The following is a 27,706-nucleotide window of genomic DNA, read 5'->3' as shown; positions in this document are numbered from 1 at the left end:
GGAAGAGTTATAGACAATCGCATTCCGACGGCAACTCACACATGGGTATTGATGAACTGTCTTTCATTTTTGTTGCGCTCGCAGCATCGCTCTATCCTTTATAGCCAATGAATTACTAATGGAACTGACTTCCTACATTTGGCTATTGATGTTTTCGACTAATCATACAACAAATTCCGCCCGAATCACATTCACTTCTGCAATTGGTCATGTATCTTCTCTTCAGCATCACCGTTGTTCTCCAAGAAGTCCTCGGCTCTGCCGTTCATCTTGCAGCCGATATCCGGCTAGGCACCCTCGACTTTCAAGAAACCCTTAAACTCTCCATCCTGAAGTGGCTCTCCTGTCGTCGGGTCCGCACCATCCGGCCCCAGCAACCTCATCTCATAGTAATCCGGCTCGCCGTCTGACGCGGCTGGTACCTGAAACCCCAAGTCGTGGCGTTTCCCGGTCCTATAAAGACGCCATCCTGTCGCACCCCTCCTGTTTTCATGCGCGTACGTCTCCGCCTTGCCCCCCGGCTTCAAGATACGTAAACTGAGCATCGTAAGGGGGTTGCCGAGAAGTAAATCGTCGTCACCGCTGGTTCGGAGCTTGAGTGTGCGTTCGCTATCACGCAGGCCGTGACACAGCTGAAATAGAACAGCTAGCCAAAACTATCCATGGTAGTTCTAGGCTGTGGCTGAAAGTCACGTGGCTGGTGTTGTGACGTATGTCTTTTCATGGTTTGGAAAACATTCTACACCACCTTGGCGCATCCGGTTGAGAGCGCGTGTTGATCGCGCAGATCAAACCATGCGGATTTACACCCAAAAATACGTTAAAATGAGTCAAAATGGTCGTGCTTATTACTTTAAAGGTATAAAATTGTGCCGTTCGATCGCCAAGGTGGTGTTCCGCGCACGGGCTAGATTCTAGATGGACGCTGACGTATTAAGAAATAGATTGGGAAAGTGTTGCCGCTATCTGGTGACTCTTGTATGTAGCAATAGGTGTAACCCTCGTAGAAGATGCTGGAATCGCAGTGGCAAATAAGACAACTATATAGGCACATGTTGCCCTTGACCCTCTATGAAATAGAGATCTATTATTCACACGCTTGCGGAGAAGAGGATTAATTAATCTGATTGGTGGGTACGGGCTCAAAGGCATCAATTGAGAATGGGTATATTCGCAAGGCCATTTACAGGGGATTGCCCTGCCTTGACTAAACGTGATGCCCATAGACCCGTGCGCAAGCATATCGCTGCAGTATCTATTTACAAAGCCCAAAATATGCAACCAAAGAAAAAGGTGTGGGTGGGAGGGAAAGCAAGCAAGCAAGGCTTAATTTTGTAAATGTTAATAATGTTGGTGTTACTAAGATGCAGGGGTACTGCTGTAGTACTTACTTAGCTACATAGATATGTCTATCTATTATTTATACGCTTGCGGAGAAGAGGATTAATTAATCTAATTAGTAGGTATGGGCTTAAAGGCATTAATTAAGAATGGGTATATTCGCAAGGCTATTTATAGGGGATTGCCCTGCCTTAACTAAATATAATGCCTATAGACCTAGAAGCGCAGCGCCCGTACCACACAAGGTAGAGTAGGGGGAAGAAAAAATAAAAAATAAAAAAGGGGGGGAAAGGAGAGATTTAAGTTAATATATTAGAGTGCCAAAATAGGCACTTCTGTACACCGTTATACCTAAATACCTTCGCCTATTATATCTAGGGCGAGTAACAATAAGAACGGTATTAGTGTTCTATATTAGAAGTTTACACTTAGCCGGAATAGGTCTTTTAGGGATAATAAATAGTAAAGCTAGAACGCTTATAAGGACTACCGGCCTAGTTACTGTATTTGGCCGTCTATGAAACCATTATCTTAAGCGTATTAAGTAGCACCTTTCTAAAATAAGTATCCGTTATAGAGCTTAAAGTAGAGGCTAAGAGCAGCAACTCTATACTTTAGCTTATTCCTAACTACGTAGCTTATAAAGGCCAATCTCTTAAAGTAAAAGAAAGGGGCGTTTCTGGGTTAGGGGTTATTTTTAAATAGGTGTTTTATAGCTCGAACTGCATATTTAGGTTGCCCTAAAGCGGCAATTATAATTAAAACTCCTTAGTAATTAACATCCGTTTTACTACGCTTTAGATATAATATTATATAGTCCTCTACTAGCGTTATATCGTTTCTAGTATATTTTATAGTAGAGAAGGCGTAGCTATCTTTCTAAGCCTTAGTATAGGTAATCTTACCTAGATAAAGGAATCCCGCAAAGGCTATAGTAACGGCAGCGTTAAAGTTAAGATCCTTAATGGATTAGGCATTTAGGGTAACTAATTAGGTAAGGATATCTTTAGTAATTAGCAATCTTTTAGCCGTAGTAGAGGGATTTATAGATATTGCACTGTTTAGGATCCTCTTAATAATAGGATTATTAAAGACGGAGGTGTTATAATTAGCGTCAATATAGTAGGATCGAATTGCGGAGACGTAGGCTCTAACTATAGTAGGCTTAATATGGCTTATTTCTAGACTAGCATTGCTAAAGATCTATTAGGTAATCTATTCTCCTAGGTAGTAGAGGAGCGCTAGGTACTTTACCGCTCTATAAAAGTCGCAGTAGCCCTTCTAACTCTTAATTATAGGATGGTATAAATCTCTCGTTTTATCGGAGAGGCCGTACTATAATAGTTAGCTAAAGCATTCTAAGGGGGCTTTTACCTTAATCCAGAAATTAGGTGGGGGGTCTTTAAAAAGGACTAGGTCTCCTATTTTAGCATTAGATTAAATATAATAAAAAAGCGTATAGTAATAATAAATTAGAAGTATCCTAATATGGGTATAGTAATAACACCCTATCGCAATTAAAACGAGATAGAGTATTAGCTAGCCCGTTTTCTGTAGAGGAAACCTATTCCGTATAGAGCGTAATATTATAGGCTGCGGCTAATTAGAGGATCTTACGGAGCGGGTAATTACCTAGTCCTTTTACTACTATATTCTAGAATCCTAAAAGTGCTACTATATTATCTATATGGATATAGACTAAGCTATACTCCTACTACGTTGCCCAGAGCTAGAACGAGGTCGTAATTACTTAGACCTCCCGCTTATTAATTAGGGCAAGGCAGTGTTCTATATTAGGGTAGCAGCTTAAAGAATTATCTTAGGGTAGAGATACTAAATAGGGCGGCCATATTATCCCTTAAGAATCCTTAAAGAAGAAGAAGGCCCCATAACTAAGAATCCTAGATATATTTAAGAAGAGATAGAATTATTTTCAATCCGTATCGTTAAAGAAGAGGATACTATTTAAAAGGGTAAGAGTATTTCTCTACTATAATAAGTCTTAGCGAAGTTTAGCTATTAGCTGTTAGTAAGAATAACTACCTACCTTTATAAAAGTGGAGATAAACTCCTAGATAGAGCAGTTATATAAATACCTAAGCCTAATTACCTAGGCGCTCTAAGTAAGTTTACTAGCCAGTTTTTAACTCTAAACTAGCGTTAGGGATCTACCACTTAACGCTTTATTAATCTCCTCGATTATAGTGGCCTGTTTTAAAGGAGAAAGACGTAGCTTAGACTTTAGAGTATCTATAATATAACCTAGGACTTTAGCCGTAGTGCCTTCAATATTCTTTAATTTATTTCGTGGGATGCTTAATTTATTACTTAATTAGTTATATATACTAAGTAATTAAGGGAGAATAGAAGTATTAGAGAGTATAAAGATAAAGTTATCTAGATAGTGCTTTAAGGCGGCGTTTAGGATATGTTAGATAAGTATCTAGTAGAATCCCTCCGCAAAAAGATTAAATAAAAAGGGTGTAGTTTAAAGGCCGAATAAGAGGCAACGTTTAAAATATACTATACCCTTCTAGGAGAACCCTATAAGGCGTTAAGCTTTAATAGAAAGTAGGATATTCTAAAAGGCGTCCTTAATATCCCTCTTAACAATTATATAACTACGGCCTATATATATAATATGTTAGAGAACCTAATCAACTATTAAATATTATAGTGTGGTAAATGCTATAGGGATTAAGTTGTTAACAGATTAGCTAGATAGTAAGGATAAGTTATAAATACGGCGCCATCCTCTATCCGCTTTAGGTACTAAACCTAGCGGTAAGGATATAACAGAAGACGTTGCTATTATAATCTTACCTATATCTAGATTAGCGCTAATCTTCTCTAAGATTAGGACCGTATTTACGGCTGTTAAGGCTTAGTTCTTTTAGGAGAGAAGCTTAATTTCTAGGTCTACCCTAATCTAGTATCCAAACTTTAAGATACTAATAATATTGCGTTAGAGGTTACTAGGGTATAGGGATAGATAACGCCCCTACGCTTAAATAATTAAGGGGGAGGGAGAGTCCTGTAGAGGAGAGGAGGGTAGGAAGACTGGAAATAATAGTATAGTATTTAGCCTACCCGTACTATAAGGGTAGAGCACGGTTTTAGTAGAGTATAGGTATAGCTTAATAAAATTCTCTTCCTCCTCTTCCTTTTTCTTATTAATACTTTTCTTTAGTAATTACTACTTATAATTTCTTATAGCATATAGGCTACCGTACTTACTATAGGTATACAGGAACTTGCAATTCTTACTTAGGTTATACTTCCCTCTATTAAAGCTGTAACAGGTCCTTAAGATATTAGTGCTTATTTGCGTGCGTTTTAAGATAGATGCGGATTTATAAGTACTGGGATTATAATAGATATTTAGGAAGTTATTAGAGATCTTTTAGTTAGCTAGCTCTAACTAGTTCTTTTAAATAACTATAAAGTGGTGCTCTAAGGCCATAGTCATTAAGGGAGCAATTTAGTAGGTAGCAGATAGCTAGATAACTTAATTATAAAAGGCAAGTATTTAGGGAATAAGATCTACCAAAAGATTCTTATATATAACGATCAAAATTATTATATAGTTAAGGAAGCCCTTTACCCACACTTTAACGGACGGGTAATCCTTTATTGTCCCTTCTTTCGGTCTTATAGAAAGGACGCTGTTAATAATAAGGATATTATTTTAAGGCTTAGACTAGAGCTAGTGTATCTAGAGGCAAGAGAGGTTATTAGGCAAGAAAGTACCCTAAAATACCTTAAGTATCTCTTTATTCGGGACGCTAGGGAGGAGGGTATTTAGGATATTAGCTATAGATAGGAGCAACTCACCTAGTTTATTAATTGGGGTTAAGGATAATACTGCTATAGCTAATCTCGCTGTTACTATAGCGAGGCTTAATATATAGAGTTTAGTTAACTTAATCTTCCTATTCTTTTCGGACGCGTAGTATTTTAGTACGGTCCTTCTGTTCCAAAAGAGTCTTATTTTCCGGTTAGTTACCTAGTCCTTAACCTTCTTTACCTAAGCTCTTCTAATCCTTAGGTCCTTCTTATATAATTACTAAAGCCATTCTTTAGCTTTTTTAGCAGCTAAAGTCCTCGCGTTAAGCTGCGGAAAGAGGCCGCTATTATAGAGGATGGAGACTATAACGCCGGCGTATCGCCCTAAAGGTGGTAGGGAAGGTAAGGGAGACTGGTAGGTAACCTTTAAGGAGTTTAGCTCGTCAAGTGTGTCGTTATTAGTTAAGTTTTTAAGGTTTTTACCGGATAATTCGCGAAGGTTTAGACGAAGCGTATAGGTTGTTAAGTCATTAACAGCAATAATTAATTATTAGAAATTGAGTAAATAAGGCATTAGCCTCTTAAATGAGACTAATATAGAGAAAGCAAGGCAAGCAAGGCTCAATTTTGTGAATGTTAATGATGTTAGTGTTGCTGAGATGCAGGGGATGCTGCTGCAAGTGCTAGCTTAGCACATAGACATGTCCATATGAAAGAAAAATATACTATATAAGCTCTAGAATGGCAGGCAGTTTTATCCTTACAGCACCCCGCCCGATGGGACGCATTCTACTACCCTTTTATGGCCATCCTCCTGCGCGCTGCTTGCAGTGGCTGTTCTTCCATCCATCATATCCTGGCTGCAGCTACATTGAACATGCCGCCTCTCTTTGAAGCAGCCCGCTCGAACCCGACTGGCGAGATGGCCGTCGCCTCTGCCGCTGCCCTGCATGCTGTTCTTCCTCCCTTATGTTTTGCACCTGCAGCGCATTAACATCCGCCTTCTCCTTGAAGCAGCCGCTCGACGACTGCGAGATGGCCTCCCCTCTGCCGCTGCCTGGCAGTGCTGTCTTCCTCCCATTATATTCCTGCACTACATTAACATCCGCCTTCTCTTGAAGGCAGCCGCTTGACGACTGCCGAGATGGCCCCCTCCTGCCGCTGCCTGCAGTGCTGTTCTTCCTCCCACCATATCGTGCTGCAGCTGCATTAACATCCCGCCCTTCTCTTGAAGCAGCCCGCTCGACGACTGCGAGGATGCCTCTCCTGCCGCTGCCTGCCAGTGCTGTTCTTCCTCCATCATTATCTGCTGCCAGCTACATTAACATCCGCCGCCTTCTCTTGAAGCAGCCGCTCGGACGACTGCGAGATGGGCCTCTCTGGCCGCCCCCCTGCCGCTGCCTGCAGTGCTCCTCTGTCCTCCATTCTGATTTCTGCACCCTGCCATTAACATCCGCCTTCTCTTGAAGCAGACCGCTCGACGACTGCGAGATGGCCTCCCTCTGCCGCTGCCTGCAGTGCTCTTCTTCCTCCATTATATTCTGCACCTGCATTAACATCCGCCTTCTCTTGAAGCAGCCGCCTCGACGACTGCGAAGATGGCCCCCCTCCTGCCGCTGCCTGCAGTGCTGTTCTTCCTCCACCATCTTGTGCTTGCCACCTGCATTAACATCCGCCTTCTCGCTGAAGCAGCCGCTCGACGACTGCGTGAGATGGCCTCCTCCTGCGCTGGCCTGCCAGTGCTGTTCTTCCTTCCATCATATCCTGCCTGCAGCCTGCATTAACATCCGCCTTCTCTTGAAAGCAGCCGCTCAACGACTGCGAGATGGCCCCCCTCTGCCGCCGGCCTGGCAGTGCCTGTTCTTCCTCCACTACCTCCTTGCCCTGCATTAAACATCCGCCTTCTCTTGAAGCAGCCGCTCGACGACCTGCGAGATGGCCTCCCCTCTGCCGCTGCCTGCAGCGCTGTCTGTTCTTCCTCCACTATCCTGCTGCTGCTGCATTAACATCCGCCTTCTCTTGAAGCAGCCCGCTCGGACGACTGCCGAGATGGCCTCCTCTGCCGCTGCCTGCCAGTGCTGTTCTTCCTCCATTATATTGTGCTGCTGCCTTAACATCCGCCTTCTCTTGAAGCAGCCGCTCGACGACTGCGAAGATGGCCTCCCTTCTGCCGCTGCCTGCAGTGCTGTTACTTCCTCCACCACTTGTGCTGCACTGCATTAACATCCGCCTTCTCTTGAAGCAGCCGCTCGACGACTGCGAGATGGCCTCCCTCTGCGCTGCCTGCAGTGCTGTTCTTCCTCCTACTATCCTGCCTGCCTGCATTAACATCCGCCTTCTCTTGAAGCAGGCCGCTCGACAACTGCGAGATGGCCTCCCCTCTGCCGCTGCCTGCCAGTGCTGTTCTTCCTCACTACCTCCTGCTGCTGCATTAAACATCCCGCCTTCTCTTGAAGCAGCCGCTCAACGACTGCGAGATGGCCTCCCTCTGCCGCTGCCTGCAGCTGCCTGTTCTTCCTCCAACTACCTCCGCTGGCTGCATTAACAATCGCTTCTCTGAAGCAGCGCTCGGCGACTGCGAGATGGCCTCCCTCTGCCGCTGCCTGCAGTGCTGTTCTTCCTCCATTATATTGCTGCTGCTGCATTTAACATCCGCCTTCTCTTGAAGCAGCCGCTCGACGACTGCGGAATGGCCTCCCTCTGCCGCCTGCCTGCCAGTGCTGTTCTTCCTCCACTACCTCCTGCAGCTGCATTAACATCCGCCTTCTCTTGAGCAGCCGCTCGACGACTGCGAGATGGCCTCCCTCTGCCGCCTGCCTGCAGTGCTGTTCTTCCTACCGTTAGCCTCCTGACCTGCATTAACATCCGCCTCTCTTGAAGCAGCCGCACTCGACGACTGCAAGATGGCCTCCCTTGCCGCTGCCTGCAGTGGCTGTTCTTCCTCGAGTTATATCTTACTGCAGCTACATTAACATCCGCCTTCTCTTGAAGCAGCCGCTCAACGACTGCGAGATGCCCTCCCTCTGCCGCTGCCCTGCCAGTGCTGTTCTTCCTCCGTTATATCCTGCTGCTGCATTAACATCCGCCTTCCCTTGAAGCAGCCGCCTCGACGACTGCGAGATGGCTCCTCTCCGCCTGCCCTGCAGAGCTGTTCTTCCTCCATCATTTCGCTGCTGCACCTGCATTAACATCCGCCTTCTCTGCATTAACATCCGCCTTCTCTTGAAGCAGCCGCTCGACGACTGCGAGATGGCCTCCCTCTGCCGCTGCCTGCAGTGCTGTTCTTCCTCCGTTATATCCTGCTGCTGCATTAACATCCGCCTTCTCTTGAAGCAGCCGCTCGACGACTTTATTATGCCCTAAGTGACACGCCCTCACTAGTTCATGACTAATTTCGTCTTCAGACGGCCTTACCACACGCTTATCTCTTTCCTTAGCGCCTAATATAATCTCCAGCTGCTCAAGGCAGGCTGTTGCACACGCAGAATCGAACAGTCTCCGCCCTTCTTCTAACCAAAGATGGTCCCAGTAACTGGCCTCTTGCATCATGACAATGTTCTGCCAAATGCAGAAAATAACCGTATGGCCCTCTCTCACGGCCCAAACAAATATTTTCCAGTAAGGTAAGGATTTCTGGTCCGTAATAGAGCTCCATGGCTTCCATTCTAGAGGCAAATGCGTTCCGCGTACAAGGTTTTCTAGAGTTGCAAACCGTTTTACGTCTTGCAGCTCTATATAACGGCTATGGTTGTGCCAATAAATCTTGCAGTACTCTAGGAGTTGGAAGGAAGGGTCTATTCTTGCGGACTGGTGTGCGCTCATTTCAGATCTTAGAACGTTGACCAGGTCAACATGTCTATTCGCCCTCCCAAATCGGGTGCTTCTGACAGGAAGCAACGCCAAAGATCGAATGGAGCTCGGAATGATACCTGACACTAGACCTACAGGTTGGTTTAGTGCACGGACATGTGTTGTGTCTGAAGTCCGCGTAATTGCTTGGTGGAAATCAGCAAAAGACAAATATGTAAGGCAAGTATCTGTCAGGTACTGCTCCGTTCTGTTTTCTTGGAATGCAAAGCTGGCAATTCTTGGCGTATCAGAACAACCCAACAGAAAAGACAGAACCGTGTGATGAGCCAACGAAACTATTCCGTTGGCCTTATCGTATTTGACGAGGTTTCCACATATCCTGCACAGCCTTGACAGGTCCAGCTTAAAAGGAGGACTTCTCCAGGACTTCTGGTCCGTAGTTATGGAGATTGCTTCTTCAAGTTCACTGATAGTTAGCGGCCGTTGGCTACAAACAACCCACTGAAACACCTTTTTCGCTCGTTCAGTCCACTTATCATCTTCATTGGAGAGCTTGGTCAATGCGAGGCTGTAGAGTTCCGTAACTTTCCGCGGAGGGTTCTCAAAAAGATTGGGAATTCTGTCTGGAGTTCCATCTTCCTCACAGACGTCAAGAATGGCTTTAAATTGCAGATCTACCCAAAGGAACCTTAATATTAATATTAGCGCAAACACGAAATTATCTTGAGTAGGAGAGCTATTAGCTTCTGACTAACATTCCTTCAGCGCCAGATAGCAACGCTTGCTTGACTTTATCGAGTAGAGAAGGCGAACAAATAGAGAGTTCCTCTTGCGAGTGCTCATCAATCTGCCTTTGGACAAAGATTTCAATGTCAACTTTGAGGTCTTCTGGGTTGATTTGGAGTGTCCAACTGCGGCTGAAGACCTTTGACATATCCACGTCTGGGTGGGTAATGGCGAGTATTCGAGCACTATTTACCTTTTGCACTTCCTTAAGGAAGGATTTGACATTTCTCTGGTCGCTTTTATTTGCTTCGTCAAGTCCATCGATGAGAAGGAAAGCGTTTTTGAACTTCCCGTAGAAGTGCATAAAGAGTTTTATGAGTTCGCTAGTGTTAGGCTCTGCCTGGTCTATCTGGTCCACAAAAAGCGATTCTAGACGTCTCTGTAAGTCCGGGAGAAGTGACTCGAGCCTGATTGCCTGGTGCAAAATGCATCTTAGGAATGTAACCGTATGTAATGACGTCTTATTAGAGGAGTCAAAGAAATAGTAGATAATGGCAGTATCATCACTAGCTAAAAAGGTCGTTTGCAGATGATCAATGACAAATCCCCTAAATTTTTATTTAGAACGCAGATCTACTACGAGATTCTTAAGGACCAGCGGTTTACATACGTGAGAACAGTTTTTCCACAGCCAGCTTTGAACCAGCAAAAGTTAGCATGTTATGCAGCGTGGTAACAACTAGGTCTAATAAGGGAATCACATACGAATCCCGTAGCACCAGAGATGTTTTGAATCTGTCTGATCAATCCAACCTCGGAAATCCGGTTTATTGAGAAGCCAATGGCAAGTTCCTTCGTAACGCAGTGCTTGTGCCTGGCGAAGACCGATGGTGTAGTCATAGTTCGGAATTTGCCGCAGTAGCCGGATTTTCTGACGTTCTACAGTAGTAACATAATTAGTTTTATTCAAGCATCATTTATTATCACATAACTATAACAAATCACCTTCTTCTTTTAGGATCTTTTGAATCTGCCGAGCTTGGGTCTGCTGTAACGCAAGCGTCTGCTGTGATTGGAAATACTTGTGTTCTTGCATTTCAACCACTTGACTCAGGCGGATTTCCTTAATTTCAGCTGTCAACAAGCGACGAAAGCCGTGTGCTGCCTGTTCGGATGCGAGTCGCAGTTCTTCTATAACTTCATCTTTTGCTGCACTAAGGCTCTCCTCTATCTCCTTAAACTCTACTTTAAATGACTTCCATATTGACTTTGAGAATCGTTTCATACCTGTTAAAGTAAAACAGCAGGGCCCGGAAACCACATAAGGAATCATGATTTGGGTTTTCATTCTTACCTTTCTCCTGCACTGGCTTTAGTGCCTTTGAGCAGAAGTCTACCACAACAGCATAAAAGTCTGAAAGTGCTAGTTGCAGCCTTGGCGATGCCGGGAAAATCTTCTCATATTCAGATAATCGGGGACAGTAGTTGCTAAGCTGAGCAACACGCTCTGACAGCCTGTCAAAGTATTCGGCAAAGTTCAACGAAACCTAGCCAACAAGCAGATGTAAGCGAGAGCAGGGTAGGAAATAATATCAGGTACACACCAGAAGAACGAGCTTGATGCTGCCCCAGACCAACGCCGCTATCTGGTTGGATCCCGCGCATGTGTCGATGATCGTACAATACTGCTGGACAGGGCTCAGGAGTCCCTGGACTCGAGATGCAAAGATACGGCTTTTTCGGCCTGCGTTCGCTTCCATAATATCGTCTGTGAGCTGGACAACGTCATCTGCTGTAGGTGTATTGCTTGAGGTGAGTTGAGCGATTTGGTCCGGCGAGAGAATCTGCCGAAACTCGCTCAACGCTGTCGCTAGATTGTTATGAGACCTTTTTGGGGTAAGCTAGGCGCATTCAAGGTATCTCGGGTTGAGTAAGCTTAACATATTAACATGTATGCCACAGCCAACCCTGTAACTGCCGAGGCGCTCGGAAGCCCTAAACTTAGTCTTTGTTGCGGATCTATGTCAGGGCCACCCGGAGCGGGAATCTAGTCAGGACGCAGAGTGCAATATGTCGGAGGATTCGAGGTGAGGTCTTGTTATGCTTTCGCGAGCTGAAGGGGCTGAGTTGCATTAATTCACCAAGCCACGTCTTGCCTTCCCCGCTTTCCGACAACGAGCGGAGCGCGGATCAGGCAAAGGAGGATCGCCAAATACAACAACAACTTTAACAAGAGCTTCAAGGGCCAAGGAAGAACACCAGAAAGGCTTCTAAGGCAGCGGAACCAGTTATTATTGCATGTCAATCTGCTCCCCTCTCTCAAACAGTTCAAGACCTCAGAGGCAAAAGCGCACCCCACAATATTTGCACGATTATAAATTGTAGCTTAAAAGTTTAATCTCCTCTATAAAAAGCTCTAAAAATTAGCCTAATTCGAGTGCTGGTTATTAGAATATTGAACAATTTGTCAGGCGGTGTTTTGGGAGGGGGTGCGCGCATGGTGTGAGAGACACTTCCATTAATATGGACCGCAAATGGCCTGTAGAGACTGAAAAGCACAGGTATATGTATCGGCATACTACCTCTACTAAATTGGCCTGCGAATTCGATTAAACAGGTGCCGAGAAGGTATTAAGGTTCTAACACCTGTCCCGCACTAGCAGGGAACCCGCACCCTTGTTGTACTCTATTATACCCGCTCTTGGCACTGCGCGGGATAGCGTAAATACTACACAGTAAGCGCTTAATAGGCGTAACTATTATATAATTTAAGCGGTATGCCTGCCTAAAGCTAAGGATCTGGGGTATTCTAGGATCTAACTATATTAATGCTAGGGCGCCCTGGCAAGAGGTGGGATAAAAATTCTGCAAGGACTTTGAGCAGAAGCCAATTTCACTAGCGACTATATCTTAGCGAACCCTGGATTTTCAACTTCTTCGGGCGGTGTCCCTGCACTTTCATCTCGATTAGTCTGGGGCCATCGTAATTCTGCGCACAAATCACCCTCAAAAAGTACGATTTCGAGCTAAAACGCTCCTTTGAGATGAAGTTTTGCGCTTAAAATTGAGTTGACGTTGAGCAGGGTCTCAGTATCGGAAGGCGCCTCGGTGATTCTATCCTCCCTATTCTCACGAGGAGTTGGCAGGTGCCGATGTATAGTTTGAATATTGTAAGAGAAGCCTCAGAATGAATTTGTAATTATGTGATGCGATGTCTGAAGGTGGGCATACAATTTGGTTGTAATTGAATGCAGATTCAATGCAGATTCAAAGGTGTTAAGACAGGCCACCATAAATATCACAGGAGACACCCAAGCTCCCCCTTTATTAAAAATCCTTCCGTATGCCATTTTTAGTATAGGTAGAAGGTCAATCAGGCATATGAATTAGTATCGTAATATCACATTCGAGTCAAGAGGTTTTAAATTTCAAAGCTAAGCTACACCTTCGCTTCTCCATTAACCTCAATCCGCCATCCCCAAAGAAAAGAGAGAGCGTATAATTCCAACAAGAACGCCATCCTACTATGCTATCCTCCCAATGCGAAGTATTAAGTTAAAAGGTTCAGAAAAGACAGGGGGAGAAATGAAGTCCCATTACCACCATCCACAACTTTTAATAAATGTCCGAAAGTGCCAAGTCATCGAATCGTATCGTGAGGCCGCGCAAGAAAAGAGAGACTACCATAGACTCAAAGGACTAAAAGGATCAGTCGAGATGAAGGAGCGATTGATGTTGTGTTTAATGATTGCTGAGGTCGGATCTCTCTACTCGATATTGATCTTACGCGGCTTCGGAGCCTGCGCCTTGGGAACCACGATGCTGAGGATGCCGTTCTTCAAGCTCGCCTTGACGCCATCCTGGTCTACCCGTGTCGGGAAGCTGAAGGAGCGGTGGAACTCGCCGACCGAGCGCTCAGTGACCCAGTACTTGGTCCCGCCCTCAGACGGCTTGGCGACGTCCTTGGAGGAATCAGTCTTGGTGACGGCGGTTTGCTTGTGGCCGCCCTCGCCTTCATCCTCGACGGTCGGCTTTTGGTATTCGTGCTGGTTCTCCTTGTTTTCGGTGCCCTCGTCGATGAAGCCCTGGGGCGGGGTGCCGCTTTCGGAGCGGTGCTCCGTGCGGCCGCTGATGGTGAGGGTGTTGCCATCGGTCCATTCGATGTTGACATCCTTCTGCTCGATTCCAGGCAGCTCGCCGTGCAGCTCGTAGGTGTCCTTCAGCTCCTTGACGTCAAACTTGGGCGAGAAGGAGCGCAGGCTGGTGTCGAGGCCGCGGAAGTGGTGCTGCCGCGTCGCTTGATCGTAGTCGTCGATGAGACGGAAGATAGGGGAGAATTCTTGGAAGCGTGGGAAGAGAGACATTGTGCGTGCGGTTGTGTGGAGTGGTGCTTTGGATACTCGGCGGCTGAGTTGTTGTGGAAGTCTTTGGAGTCTTGGGCGCAGTGATTGCATGAATTGTTGTTGGTTTTCTTGCACTGATGATGAGATGGTAGACGGGAGGATGGCCGAGTATATATAGACGGTATTCTACTTTCTAGAAAGCACTAGAGGCTGCAGAGTGAGGCAACTCTGAGGTGGGGAAGTGGTAATCGTATGACCTGAGGCGGTGGTTCGAGAAGCTTCACGATGCATCTCGATGCCTCTGACGCAACTTTGACGAGCAGGCACCCCTCAAGCTTGACGACATTTTGACGGAGTGTTTTCATCTGTGCAGCTGGCAGGTGCTAGAAGCTTCGCATTGGTTGTATGTGTTTCTCTGTCACGCCACTCGTCCCAATCTGGAGCTGACGAAGATGGTTCGAGTAGATTCCCCGGCGCGTGGTCACGTGACTGAATCATCAGTTCTCCAAACGCACTCCAGCATCGAATTGCGGTATGGAAATCTGGCTTGAAACAGGGAGGAGCGGGCAACCTCGTACCTTACCCCCTCGGCCATGCATGAATCCTCTGGCAATATCGTCCACGTATGTTGCTTTTCGCACCCCTATTCGCTCTCTCGCCACCTCCTTCTCCTGAAACAACCGCGCAGCATCACCTTAAAATATTCCTGATTCCCGGATCCGTGTAGATTTCCAGCTGGCGTTGTCCTCGGCGGAGCATGTACTCTATCGTACCAAAATCTTTCTTGTCGAGCTGTGCATTTTTCTTGAATTCAGACCTAGGGTGGCCGTCAATGCCTCAAAGACGCCTTTGCTGAAGGAATTGATATAATTGGTATAATTATTACTAACCGCGCGAATTCTCTAAAGTTTGCTCTGGTATCCTAATATAAAGATCAGCTCATGAGGTCTGTTCCCGCACGACTAATATAGATGCTTACTGCAGGTTTCTGTCGCACTGCTCTGAGGCAGTGTCGATAAAGGGACAGGACATCCCTCTGTAAGCCTGACAGTCTGGCCATGCGATAAAAGCTGGTTCCTTTTTCCGTTCGACAGATGGACACAACCTCCACTCCGCCTCTCCAGCAAGAGGATGAAAAAGTGGAAAGGCGATTCAGGCGGGCTAGGATTGGTGCGGGAATTACCGGCCGTAGATGACGAGATGCCGACGCATTGCGCCGAAGAGCGAAGGGGGAACTTAGCCGACATCGGCCAAACTATCGGGGAGTGGGTCACTGGGGAAGCTTGTTTTCAACAGCCTAAAGACTATTGCAACGACTTTGGGAACTGCCATCTTGGATTCTCTTTCTGCTTGTCTTCGTTTTTCTTTGCGGTTAATTTTTCCGTACTTTCTTATTCTCTAGATTGTTGGGCGCTATGGCTTCGTTTACAGTGAGTCTTCTGCAGCCACCGCTCAATTGGACACGACCCCGCTCTCGAACAACTCACACTCTCTCTAACCGTGCCACACGGCTCCGATCCATATTAACTGACACCTCTGCCTCCCCCAGCGCCTGATCCGCTTCCTCGCCAAAGACGGCCGCACCTACTACGGCGACGCGATCCTGCCCTCTGGCATCACAGATATCGGCAAGACGACGCAGGCGAAGATAATCCACGGGTCGCCATGGGGCGCACACACAATCACCGAACAGGTCGCTGACGTGCGGCTGCTGCTGTCGCCGCTCGACCGCGCCGACATCCAGACGGTGCGCTGCCTGGGCCTCAACTACGCCCGGCACGCCGCCGAGGCCAACATGCCGCTGCCCACCTACCCGGTCCTGTTCTACAAACCCGTCACCTCCGTCACCGGCCCCTTCGATCCCATCCCCGTCCCCGCCATCGCCCAGGAGGCCCTCGGCCTCGACTACGAGTGCGAGCTCGTCGCCGTCATCGGCCGCGCCTGCGCGAACGTCCCCGAGGCCGATGCCCTGTCCTACGTCGCGGGTTACTGTGTCGGGAATGATGTATCGCACCGCGAGTGGCAGCTGAAGCGTGGTGGCGGCCAGTGGGCGCTCGGGAAGGGGTTCGACGGGTGGGCGCCCATGGGCCCGGGGATCGTGAGCTCCCGGTTGATCAAGGATCCGCAGGCGCTGCGCATTGCGACGAAGCTGAATGGGAAGGTTGTGCAGGAGAGCAGTACGGCAGACATGGTGTTTGGCGTTGCGAAGACGATTTCGTTTTTGAGTCAGGGCACAACGCTTTTGCCTGGAGACGTCATATTTACGGGAACGTGAGTCGTCATGAGTTCCTTAGTTTTTGTTGGTCGTTTTGGTCGTTTTCGGGTTGTGGGAGTCGTGAAACCAATCGTTTTACTGACGGTTCGTAGGCCTCAAGGCGTCGGTATGGGTCGCAAGCCCCAATTGTGGCTCAAGGACGGCGACGTCGTCGAGGTTAGCCTTGAGGGCGTAGGCTCCTGTGTCAATAAGGTCGAGTTTGAAAAGGGCAAGTCGAAGCTTTGAAGTAGAGATTGTAAAAGGACATTACCGCAACGTTCTGACCCAGGAAATCTTGTATTTTTCATGCAATGACCGGTATAGAATCTCCCGGCTCACTAGACGGAAATGCTAAGTTTTAGGAAGGCGATTAAAAAAGACCAGCAAGACTCGCGAGTTAGAATCATGTGAAAAAGAAACATAATACAATATTAAAAAAGCTCATCTGGTATGATTTTACAAATGTAGGAAAAAATTAAGCCGGACTAGACGTGCAAGTCTACGCATTCCCAATGCCCCAAAACCAAACTTTTCGTACCTGCCCAGAAATGCCATGATATAGAGGTACCTGCCTCTAGATCCCTTCCAACGCTACCTATGGAGCACACGAAAGAAATACAATGAAAAAGAGAATGGACGCATGAGTTCCAGACCAGCTAAAGAGAGAAAAAGAAAGGAACCATAGGCATGGATGCGAAAAGCAAAGAACAACGAAAAAGGGCGGACTGATTACTATTAACATTTGAAGATCGAGAGGCACTTCGACGGAACATCATGAACGTAGGCCATGGGTAGAAACAAATGGATCGCGCACCGTGTATCATGGATCATGGATCGCGGTCTGTGGTCCATGAACTGTGAACCGTGGACATGAATCATGAAAAGCGGATCGCGGATCATAGATCGTGAGCCATCAACATTATCTCAACCATAAGCCCCGCGCTATTCTGTGCTTCTGAAGTGTGGGTTCTCCTACTAGAATCTCTAAATCTCATTCAAGGCGGGCCGCGCATCGTACCGATCCCATTCAGAATACGGGTAAGGAGGCTGAGGCGTACGGTTTTGGGAGAGAGGTTGTTGAACAGGCTGTCCGGTTGATTGATTTTCATCATCTGGACTGTCCCTCGATTCGTGCGACCGGGTGCGGTGGCTCGGGACGTAGAAGTGGCCGGTGCGTCCTTTCTCAGCGCTTCCGTTGGTGGTGTACGAACCAGCATAGTGACGGTTGGGCTGCTGGAGTGCGCTTTCGTTATGGGTCTGATCTGATGCGACACTCGAGTCCTGCTCTTAAGATACGTTAAACGTGTGCTGAAGGATAACCAAACTAGACAAGACCTACCGAGATTATCTCTATGGAACCCTTCACCTTCCTCGTCATGAGTCGGAGTTGGTGGTATCTCGTTGGGCCTTCGGCGAGGTAAGTAAAGATATTGGGGGGAAAAGCCACGCCTGCTTGCATGAGTCGGAGTTGGTGGTATCTCGTTGGGCCTTCGGCGAGGTAAGTAAAGATATTGGGGGGAAAAGCCACGCCTGCTTGCATGAGTCGGAGTTGGTGGTATCTCGTTGGGCCTTCGGCGAGGTAAGTAAAGATATTGGGGGGAAAAGCCACGCCTGCTTGGAGTGGTAATCGGAGTCAGAGGGCCGTCTATGTGCTGTTGAGGGCTGTTGCTAAAGATACAGGACGAAGGAGAAGCACCGTGTTGCGCAGGCGATTCCGGATCTTCAATACCCTCATCGCATTCACCGATATCAAGAGGATATTCTTCATCGCCGCTAACGAGTGTTTCCTGCCACTCGCCAATACCTTCGAGATCCGACGAAAGGCTGTCGGGCTTACGGGCTGGCGATGCCGGATGCTGCGAATAGTGAGCCTCATAAGCTCGCCAGTGCTCGAAGCCAGAATTCTCAGACATATTGACGGGAGCCACGCGGCGAATTAATGGAATGCAAAGGGGCCCAAGAAAGTTGCTTCGAGGAAGACTGGGTTGCCGGAGTATGCTTAAGGTGGCGATCTATTGCACATTGGACGGCTGAACTCCTCAAAGGAAGGTGTCAACCAGGTCTACTGGTCCTCTACGGAATAGTGTGAACGAGGGTTTGTTGTCAAGGGGATATATTATGTGAGAGATGCCGAAAAAGATACCAGATAAAAGAAAGCAGTATTAATATCGAAGCCACGAGCAAGATGATTGTCTTAGGAGGTGAGGAGGGTGATGTATTAAACAATGAGAGGACGAAGGTATCGATGAAGAGGTCCCCCTGCCGCTATGGGTGGAGTCCTTGGGGGTAAGATCACGGGCCTGCTGGCTAGGGTCCTATATAAAAGCTTCGCCACTCCATCTTTGAACGGCCAGGTGTTTAGGGATGTTCGTAAAGATGCGAACCGTAATTTTCTATGCAATTCAAAAATTCCATTTGCCTTAAAAAAATTGCCTACTGGGAAAATACCGAGGTAATAAATATGCAGCCTGGAAGTATTTGGATGCGGCTCAGGGGCCACACACCATCAACGTGCCCATCCTTTACCTGGAATCAGATATTCTGTTTCGTGTGGATCGAGATAGCGATAGCATGGGATTCATTAATTAAATATGGCATCTCTCGTCAGATTACCGCCGAATATTGGGAGTAGTTAGGTTACGCAGCGCGTAGTTATGCGGGTTTCAGAGAGTGGGCGAATCGAAAATGGCAGCGCAAGCAGGGAGGGAGACGATCGTTACAATAATTTTTGACAGACAGTAGTGGGGCTTGTACTTCAGCTGATCTGCAGCTCCGCGTTCTAACGGAAATAGAGTGCTGATGCGTCCGAGCCTTTCAGAAACAACAGACACGAACGGCTATCGCAGGGACCTGCATCATCTTTGCAGAAAAAGCGGCTGCGCATCCTCGACCTCGGGGGCGAGACAGAATAGAAGCCTCACTGCATGTCCAAGAAGCATTATCAGTTGCACGGCCGGGCCGCGGCACTCGAGACCGTCACACGAAACTGTTGAGTTGCGTTCAGGATGGGCTGAAAGAGGGGTCATGGTCACCACAGCCTCGACAGGCGCAAGACCAGGCACAAGATCAGGCGCAACCACTTCACGGCAGCCATTCCCCCTCTGCAATCTCACGCAAGCCACGTCCGCCCTAGGATGCTTGCGCGCTTTGACGTGCTCTGCCAATATTAAATCGTAGCAGCCAACCGTAGCCTTAGACCACCCAAGATTTCCAGAAGTCCCGGCTGCACGGCTGGGCGGGAGGACTAGCCCGGGGGCGCGATCCCGTCGTCACAGACTAAGACCTTTGGTACTTAGGGCTGAGCCAAGTTCAAAGATTTCCTCTACCGTTGCTATTCGTTCATCCGTCTAATTACTTCCCGTGGTGGATGAACGGGTCTGGAGTAGCGGAGATTCGCCTGCATATGGCGGTGACAGAGACGTAAGTGACGAGTGGATGATGCATCTTAGAGCTCGAGCGTGTTGGAAGAGGAGGATGATAGGGCACGCCTTGCATAGTGCCAACTTGACCTCTCTTAGCTTTTCAAAAACTCTTTAATAGCAAGCCAGACCACCCACTAATCAGACAAAGGAATCGTGTCAAATACTCCCGATGAATGTTGGCTGAGACAGCCCGTTAGCTACCGTCGACGGCGCCTTTGTCAAAATTCTGCACGGGCTTTGGGGATGCGCCTGTGGGGCTCCTGCACGCTTTCCTACTTGGCCTCCACTCACCGGTTTTCTGTACGCTTCATTGCAAAGACGCATGGATGGATTTTCGAGGGGTGACTGGCGTCTACGTGAAGTCCAGTTTGCGGTGTGACTCTTCAGCTTCAGATACCAAGGGTTTTGCTAGTATTGCTGGGAGAGGCATAAGGTTCGTGTCATGACTTCGAAAAGTTGCAGTAGCCCCATGAGTCGCATCGATGAGAGTACAGTTGCACACAAGGGCTCAGCCATGGGTATTGACTGTCTGACCAAGGCTATGGGGTATGATCGTGCACTTGACAAGCAAGCTGCAGGACTGGTTCGTCAGGTATTCTGCAACCCTAGGTGCGAGAGCTGTGTAACTGGGGAGTCCTTTCTCCGCATCCGGACGCCGAGCGCTTAAACCCCCCACGTCGGAACGGTGCCCACCGTCCCGGTTGTTGAGGGATGGCGCTCTTGGCGTAAAATTCCTGGATCGAAAGTCAGAACGTTGTTACCGTAGCAGTGGGATGGAGATTGATAAACTGAGGAACCTCACAGGCCCGGCACGAAGTCTCTTCCAGCGAACAGGTTCATCCGCCTGAACATGGCATTGGATACAAGTCATGTCGGTCCGCTTCTTCAACTATTACGTTTAAATATACCCCACACAACCTCCCCTGACATCGTCCGTTCATTTGGAAACGACCGTTGAAAAAATCACCATGGCGCTCTTGCAGCAGCCCGTATTCCACACTCGTTTTGCTGGGTCGAACGCTTTGTCCAACGCAGCGCAGAGGACAGCATGGAGCATGGCTACTTGCATGAAAAGTGAACCATTCGCCAGTTCGTCCAAGATTCTCCTTTTACGCGCGGTCTGTGCTGCTGTTCTAAAGTCTTTCATTTTAAGTGCTGCATGGCAAAGGTCCCAAGGCCTGCAGGTGGGAGCTAGGCGAGTGGAGATCCTCTCTCCGGCTTCTGCAGGAGTATTCGGCTGTGTCGCTGACCAGCGAGGTCAATCCCTGGAAATGAATTCAGACACGAGAGCGAAGGCTGTGTGTCCACTCAATACGCCTTGCGACTGTTATGGCCAATGTGAACATCACGTCGCTTTGTGATTAGTGCGGATTTGAAAGTCAATGGATGTTCTCAACATCAAATTGCATCTCAAATGGACAGTTCATTGTTTCTGTCCCCTTAGTAGCATGCATACCATCTTGACCTGCATGCCGTCTCTCGCATTGTGGTAAGAGCCACATGCGAAAGCCTCCTGCGCCCAAATGGAAATATTCAAGCCGAGTCAGATAAACGATATTGGACTTCGGACTCGCCGATGATCAACCCTTATCTTGCATCCTCGTCGCAAGGGAAAGTCGCAAGAACTGAAAAATATCTAAGCATGCCAGTTGACTCCTAGAAGTGATTTTCGCTTTTGAACGGCTGTTGCCAGCTCCTCAAGCACTTTTTCCGTGTCTTCCCAGCCGATGCAGGCATCGGTGATGCTAACGCCATATTTCAGGCACTCCTTGCCTTCTTTTGGTACCTGGTTGCCTGAAATGATTTCATCAGCCTCGGGCGTGATAGTTGCCACTCGCGAGGCACACTTACCTTCATCAATGTGACTCTCAATCATGACACCCATGATAGCCGTTTCGCCACTTGCGATTTGTTCTGCTAATGCATGGGCTACTTTAGGCTGATTTTTGTGATTCTTTTCGGAGTTGCCGTGGCTGCAATCAACCATCAAGCGCGCGTTGAGTCCTTTCTGCGACAGTTTTTCTCGAGCCTCGGCGATGCTCTTCGCATCATAGTTGGTCCCTTTCTTGCCGCCTCTTAATATGACGAAGCAATCTTCGTTCCCAACGGTACCCACAATAGCGACAACACCGGGCTTGGTTACACTGAGGAAGTGATGGGGATGCCTGACAGCACCAATGGCGTCAATAGCGACGTCAAGACTTCCATCCGTGCCATTCTTGAAGCCAACGGGGAAGGACAAGCCAGATGCTAGCTCTCGGTGGAGCTGGCTTTCAGTTGTTCTAGCGCCAATCGCTCCGACACTCAACAGATCAGCCAAGAACTGAGGAGAAATCGTATCCAACATCTCGCTTGCCAACGGCATGCCCTTGTCTGTCAGATCCACGAAAAGTTGTCTCGATATCCTCAAACCCTTGTTGATCTTGAAGGTATTGTCAATATCCGGGTCGTTGATCAGACCCTTCCATCCAACGGTTGTCCGTGGCTTCTCGAGGTAGGATCGCATGACGATGAGCAAAGTATCTTCATACTTCTCCTTCAGCTTAAGGAGACGATCGCAGTAGTCCAAGGCAGCTTTGGGGTCATGAATTGAGCAGGGTCCAACAACAACGAGTAAACGTTTCCTAGTATCTGTCCCCTGAACGATTTCCACAGCTTCATTCCGAGTAGTGATGACAGTTTGTTTTGATTTTTGAGTCTGACAAATTTCATGCTGGAGAAGACCGGGAGGAGTCAAAGGATTGTAGCCCCGAATACGCCAGTCTTCGGAATTATCCTTGTCACCGACGAATTTGTTTTCTTTGTAGAACTGCTGTTCGAAAGGTCAGTCTCCAGATTTTACAGCGGGTGGCGAATTTACTGGGGCGCGGGAATGATTTACTTACAGACATTATGAAATCCTAGAAGCAGAATATGCAAATGGAAGATGAGAGCATAAACGTAAGTGAGGAACGAGTGACTATTCCAGTGTACAGGAGCTTATCTTACAAGATGTGGCTAGGGGAAACGTAGAGATTTTAAAGTCATGAGTCGAGACTTTTTTCAGGGCTTTGCAAAGCGGTGAAGATTAAACCTCGGTTCCACTCATACCCCGGATTGCGTCCACGAACACGCCTTTCGCAACCCAAGTCGGCATTGACGGGCAGCCATGGTTGCACTACGCAAATTGAACACCTGCAGATTGGCACTGCATACTGACTTATCCTGTAAAAAAAGTACCGTGTAACGTCTTAGCCACCCAAGCGAGTCACCACAGCAACCACTAAAATCTACTAACTTTAACCTACTATAACTCTACCACTATTAAAGATATTTGAATAAAATTTAATACTACTAAGGTTATAGTAGATTAAAGTTGGTGGATTTTGGCGGCTGGCTCGCTTTGGGTAGCTGACTCGTATGGGTGGCTAAGATGTTATCCCTTGCAACGGCAAATTCGGTCCACACGTTGTCGGTAAGGCTTAGCCAATAGAATCTATAGGATCTAGGGGCGTGCTGAGAAATGAGGTAGATGATATCTGTCGATTGTAATATAAATATTCCTATATACACTCAATCTGTCGAGACCTGCGCCATCTAGCTCGCAAGCGCCCCAGTAATCCTTGATGGCCGATTCTATACTAATTTCCATACGAATAAGCACATTAAAGCAGGTGTATAATTCCTCTTTATGTCGGCAGTAGTGTCCTCCTTAGTGGATAAAGCTCTGCGTACTTATTTGTCCTCTCTATAAGCTTCTCTAGGATCTTATCCGTAAAGAACAGCTTAAATATAGCAAAGGCGTCATGAGAATCGACGTAGGGAGGGAGGTCTGGGGTGCCACAGGAGTCGTAATCATTAGAAATACGATTAGAAGGCATAGTTGATAAAAATATATTGATTGATTCTATATAGGTGATGCGCGTACTTCTGATTTTGGTGTTCCTGCACGGGCTACGTACCGTGTGGACGCCACCGTTGCGGGGATATGCATATCATGTTGCTCGTCAAAATCATTGCCGATGATGCTCCGACATTCCTATTTGCTCCGACGTCACTGATAGAGAATTATGGAAACACGCTCGTCACACACTATGACGGGTAATATGTCCAACTATTCTTTTATCGTGCTTTACTTCTCTATATAATCGTTAACAATTAATCAATTAACCAATTAGACTCTCTTGAGAAGCAAATAGCTACAATCATGGCATGGACTTCGCCTCGCTCAACACAATTCTATTGACCCTTACCACCATATTACTACTGTCTTTGATGCCTACCACCCTACTTGTGTCTTACCACTCAGTTTCTGTTGCCTGCACCTACCTTATGCATATAGAGAGCTTCTAGAGCCAGCTTCAATCGACAGAGTTCTCATTCTTGATCGTCCTGTTCGACAAATTCCCATCAGCTACGCTGGCTGTTCTATTGGCAGCAAACCAGGCGACACACTTCCAAAAAAGCTCGATGCGATATCTATAGCCGGCTTTACAACCATTGAACTCTCTTTTCGAGACATTCTTTCCTTCGGGAAACTACATCTCGAGCAGGAAGTCAGTCCAACGAACTATGACGAGCTCTGCACTGTCGCTACCGAGGTTAAGAGGTTATGTGACAACAAAGGCCTCGAGATTATGACGTTGCAGCCATTTCCGAACTTCGAAGGGTGGCCAGAGGGCTCTGACGAGAGAAAGGATGCATTTGATCGAGCACACCGCTGGATACGGATAGTGGAAGCATGCGGGACAGACATGCTGCAGGCGAGATTTGACTTGAGCCACTTTCAACTCCAGATCCATTCGCGGATCACTGGCCGCTCTGAGCGTGTATATCAGCTGCTGACGTCCTGACTACACAAGTCGGCTCCTCCGATACTCATCTCGTGAAACTAGACCGCTCCCGCATCGTCCCTGGCCTTCAATCCCTCGCTGACCTCCTCGCGAAACACAACTTCCGCCTCGCCTACGAAAACTGGTATTAGTCTAGCCACGTGCCCTACTAGCGCAATGTCTAGGACATCGTGCGGCGCGCCGACCGTACCAACGCTGGCCTCTGCCTCGACACCTTCCAGACCGCAGGCAGCGAATAGGGCGACCCGACTACCGCCTCTAGCCTACGCAAAGACGTACCTAGAGACCAGCTAGAGAAGCGGTTCAAACAGAGTCTGGAGGACCTAAGCGCCACAGCCCCGAAAGACAAGATCTACCTCCTATAGATCTCATATGCATATAAGCCGCCGCAACCGCTCAGCCAAGAACCCGATGAGTCTGGCCTCGCGCCACGAGGGCGTTGGAGCCACGATTTTCGCCCCCTCCCGTTCAACGGCGGCTATCCCTGTAGCGGAGGTCGCGTAGGGTGTATTGAAAACCGGGTTTAGGGACTGGTTTTCGTACGAGGTGTTCGATGGCGGACCAGATGGCAAGGGCATTAATGCTGACATGTTATCTTACGCGGAGACGGCGGCCAACTGCCAGAAGAAGTTGCTGATGGAATGTGCTCAGGCAAGGGTATGTGCTTACAAATATTACGCCATGTAATCACAAAATCTGTATTGTATTGGTATACGGTAGCTTTATTCATAAAAGGCGTTTGATCCCCTCCACTAAGTTATTGTCCACCCTCTGTGGTCCAAGTACTCTATCCATTGTGCCATCAGCAATGGGGCAGTCAAGCCTGAGGCCTTAGGGCATCCAAAAGATAGGAAAAGTGCGAAAGCGGCTAAAGGCCGCTTCTAAGGCTATTGACTCCCGATAATTAGAAATCGAACAACCGCCTGAGAATATCTGAGCATCCAAAGTTGTCAAATTGAAGGCACATATCTCTAAAACTGTTAATCTCCGTAGTAATGCTCAGCATTTGGCCACGCAGAACTAGCAACTTAGTGATCCCCTCACGCAAAATTATATTAAAATCTCCACCGAATTACTAGAAGACACAAACATTTAGAGGAGAATCTCCCGAATAGCGGTTCCCGAAAAGCTCCATCCCCGTACTTCGAGTAATTTAAAGTCGACCGTTGCTCTGCTTCACAAGCGATCTCCCCAACCGACAACTACAATGCTACCTGGCCGAGTGCTCATCACGAAAGAGGCTACAGTAAAAACTCTTTATAACGATACGGTTTTTTTCGCCGTCCGTATCGTTATACCAAAGGTATCGTTGTATTCAGACTTTGTACGTAAAACACACCAAACGTTAAAATTATATAATGATATTGCATATCTATGAGCCCGAAGTTAAAATTGAGCGATTAGCTCCACCAAAAAACAATTTAATCGTCGTCTGCTTGGTGTTTTGGAGTCGTCGTCCTTGGATTTGACGCTTGTGCCTTAATAGAGTTGTAATAACCTCTCTCTTACTATCCTCCTGTTGCTCCTTATATAGACGAAGCTTTTGTAAGGCCTGTATTGCCTTATTAAGTTTAATTCAAGGTTGTTGGGAGTCCTTCTTATCTGTTTCTGTATCGCGATCTGGCCCAGCGTAGAGCTCCGCTACGTGCTTAATAAGATCTTTAGTAGAGTCTACTATATCTTCGCCCGGAAGATGAATAAAATTCTGAATATTTATAGGCTTATAGATCCTTCCGGCAGTACGTAGTTGTTTAGCTATCTCTTGTACCTTATTGATAATTGGATCTATATAATTATAAGGGTGAGGCGGTGGGCCTTCTCTTAAGCTAAAGAGAGTAGATTTGATGAAGCAACTGTTAATTGCTTTTGGTGTAACTTCCTTTTAAGCTATAATTGCCTATTGGATAGCCTAAAGAATATATATCTGCTTAATTAGATCTTAATCTTAGAGGGAGTGCTCCACCATAAATTTAAGCCAATATCGTTGGTAGTATAACTTAAAGTTTGCGATAATTTCTTAATTAAGTGGCTGGTATACAGAGGTATAATTAGGAGGAAGAAACTTGACCCGTGTATTCTTAAGAGTATTGTTTTTAGTAAGTGTTTAAACAGCTGCTTTGTGCGCGCTAAAATTGTTAAGTAGAAGGAGGACTCTTCTGCTATGTATCCTTTTGTTAAACTAGGTGAGCTATTTAGTTATAATTACTGTCGTTATCTAGGCCTTCTTGTTGCTCTTCTATATAATATTAAGCGAAGCGATATTAATGTGAGCTCTTATAAAATATTGTGGCTAAGCTGAGGATCTAATTATCTAGAGAGGAAGCTTATTTGAGCTATCTGCGTTAGAGTAATTAGCTAGAGATACTCTTGCCTTCTACTTTTTCGTTCCTAAGAGAGCTTTAGTAGCTAGTGTAGTATCTAGTATAGCCTTCTAAAAGAGCCTAGTCTTATCCATATTATAAACATCCTTTAACGGAAAAGACACGATGATCGCACGAAGCTCTATTATGCGATCTTTAGTACCTTCTATATTAACTAACGCAGCCTCGCTATATTGCTTCCTTTTATGAATTCTGTTGTAAGATTTAAAACCCTTTAGCTACCCAATTGACCACCTTGGCTTAGGCGATTAAGCTAGTAGAGGTATCTATTGCCATAATTAAGATGCGGCAGTATATATAAGATCGCCCGTAATAGGAATGCGTGAGATCTATAGGCGTTGGTGCCACTTAAAGAGAGCTTCCTTAAGGAGAGGATGTTTGCTAGCTTGCTGTCGCTCTTGCCCGCCGTACCCGCGTGGCAATTTAGCTGAATTAAGGTGGTTAAATTTATCGCTTAGTATTTCTGATATTAAGGATTAATTGATTTTTTAACAGAGGAAGTCGCTTGCCTATAAAGCAACGTGTTTTTATAATAAGTAAGGGTGTTTTATATGGTAGGCGCGTATTTTCTAATGCTTAAAGTTAGAGAACCTATAACAACGTTGCCTTTAAGGGTTTTAAGATCTAGGCATAATAAATAAGATAGAATTAAGTATGGAGAGTAGGATCTGAGTATTATTTTAATAGATTTTAATCGTTGTGTAATGAAGATTGATGGCTGAACTTACGGTGAGGAAAGGTTAAATCTGACGAATTAAAAACTCCTTATAACGATTTTGGTGGGGCTACCCCTATGATATTGTTAAATATC

At 46.8% G+C, this 27,706-nt stretch overlaps 6 protein-coding genes across 6 annotated transcripts; 1 reads left to right on the top strand and 5 right to left on the bottom strand.

The window, feature by feature from the left end:
- Positions 1-60: 60 nt before the first annotated feature.
- On the bottom strand, positions 61-690 carry K441DRAFT_656860 (uncharacterized protein). The gene has a single exon (XM_067648078.1). The coding sequence runs from the start codon at positions 543-545 to the stop codon at positions 288-290; it is 258 nt and encodes an 85-aa protein (XP_067506338.1). The 5' UTR covers positions 546-690; the 3' UTR covers positions 61-287.
- A 7,154-nt stretch (positions 691-7,844) lies between these two features.
- Positions 7,845-11,118, bottom strand: K441DRAFT_41810 (uncharacterized protein). The gene is made up of 7 exons (XM_067641531.1): positions 10,669-11,118; positions 10,429-10,602; positions 10,334-10,358; positions 9,693-10,271; positions 8,363-9,625; positions 8,086-8,232; positions 7,845-7,868 (listed from the first exon to the last, which is right to left on the bottom strand). Exons 1-6 carry the CDS (start codon positions 11,009-11,011, stop codon positions 8,091-8,093), a joined length of 2,526 nt encoding a protein of 841 aa, XP_067506337.1. The 5' UTR covers positions 11,012-11,118; the 3' UTR covers positions 7,845-7,868; positions 8,086-8,090.
- Positions 11,119-13,430: 2,312 nt separating this feature from the next.
- Positions 13,431-14,027, bottom strand: K441DRAFT_685861 (HSP20-like chaperone; the record flags this gene model as incomplete). The annotated part of the gene is made up of 1 exon (XM_067651931.1): positions 13,431-14,027. The coding sequence occupies one exon, from the start codon at positions 14,025-14,027 to the stop codon at positions 13,431-13,433; it is 597 nt and encodes a 198-aa protein (XP_067506336.1).
- Positions 14,028-14,696: 669 nt separating this feature from the next.
- K441DRAFT_551076 (uncharacterized protein) lies at positions 14,697-15,066 on the bottom strand (the record flags this gene model as incomplete). Its single annotated transcript, XM_067643078.1, has 3 exons — positions 14,697-14,823; positions 14,897-14,928; positions 14,986-15,066. The coding sequence occupies 3 exons, from the start codon at positions 15,064-15,066 to the stop codon at positions 14,697-14,699; spliced, it is 240 nt and encodes a 79-aa protein (XP_067506335.1).
- A 355-nt stretch (positions 15,067-15,421) lies between these two features.
- On the top strand, positions 15,422-16,506 carry K441DRAFT_685859 (uncharacterized protein; the record flags this gene model as incomplete). Its single annotated transcript, XM_067651930.1, has 3 exons — positions 15,422-15,436; positions 15,556-16,277; positions 16,374-16,506. The coding sequence occupies 3 exons, from the start codon at positions 15,422-15,424 to the stop codon at positions 16,504-16,506; spliced, it is 870 nt and encodes a 289-aa protein (XP_067506334.1).
- A 4,812-nt stretch (positions 16,507-21,318) lies between these two features.
- Positions 21,319-22,573, bottom strand: K441DRAFT_675737 (3-deoxy-7-phosphoheptulonate synthase; the record flags this gene model as incomplete). Its single annotated transcript, XM_067650882.1, has 3 exons — positions 21,319-21,476; positions 21,534-22,494; positions 22,568-22,573. The coding sequence occupies 3 exons, from the start codon at positions 22,571-22,573 to the stop codon at positions 21,319-21,321; spliced, it is 1,125 nt and encodes a 374-aa protein (XP_067506333.1).
- Positions 22,574-27,706: the final 5,133 nt, after the last annotated feature.

Source organism: Cenococcum geophilum (genome assembly GCF_001692895.1).
Source record: "Cenococcum geophilum 1.58 unplaced genomic scaffold K441scaffold_12, whole genome shotgun sequence".
NCBI classification, from domain to species: domain Eukaryota; kingdom Fungi; phylum Ascomycota; class Dothideomycetes; order Gloniales; family Gloniaceae; genus Cenococcum; species Cenococcum geophilum.
The sequence above is the reverse complement of the archived record's forward strand: the minus strand, read 5'-3'. Positions and strand labels throughout refer to the sequence as shown.

What these genes read in the sequence shown, in the direction of transcription:
- K441DRAFT_656860 (XM_067648078.1), bottom strand. Translation starts at nt 545, where the DNA reads ATGCTCAGTTTACGTATCTTGAAGCCGGGGGGCAAGGCGGAGACGTAC.
- K441DRAFT_41810 (XM_067641531.1), bottom strand. Translation starts at nt 11,011, where the DNA reads ATGAAAACCCAAATCATGATTCCTTATGTGGTTTCCGGGCCCTGCTGT. An exon ending in TCTCTGGTGCTACGGGATTC is followed by an intron (nt 10,359 to 10,428) that starts GTATGTGATTCC and finishes GCTGGTTCAAAG; the next exon opens with CTGGCTGTGGAAAAACTGTT. An exon ending in CTATCTGGCGCTGAAGGAAT is followed by an intron (nt 9,626 to 9,692) that starts GTTAGTCAGAAG and finishes ATTAATATTAAG; the next exon opens with GTTCCTTTGGGTAGATCTGC.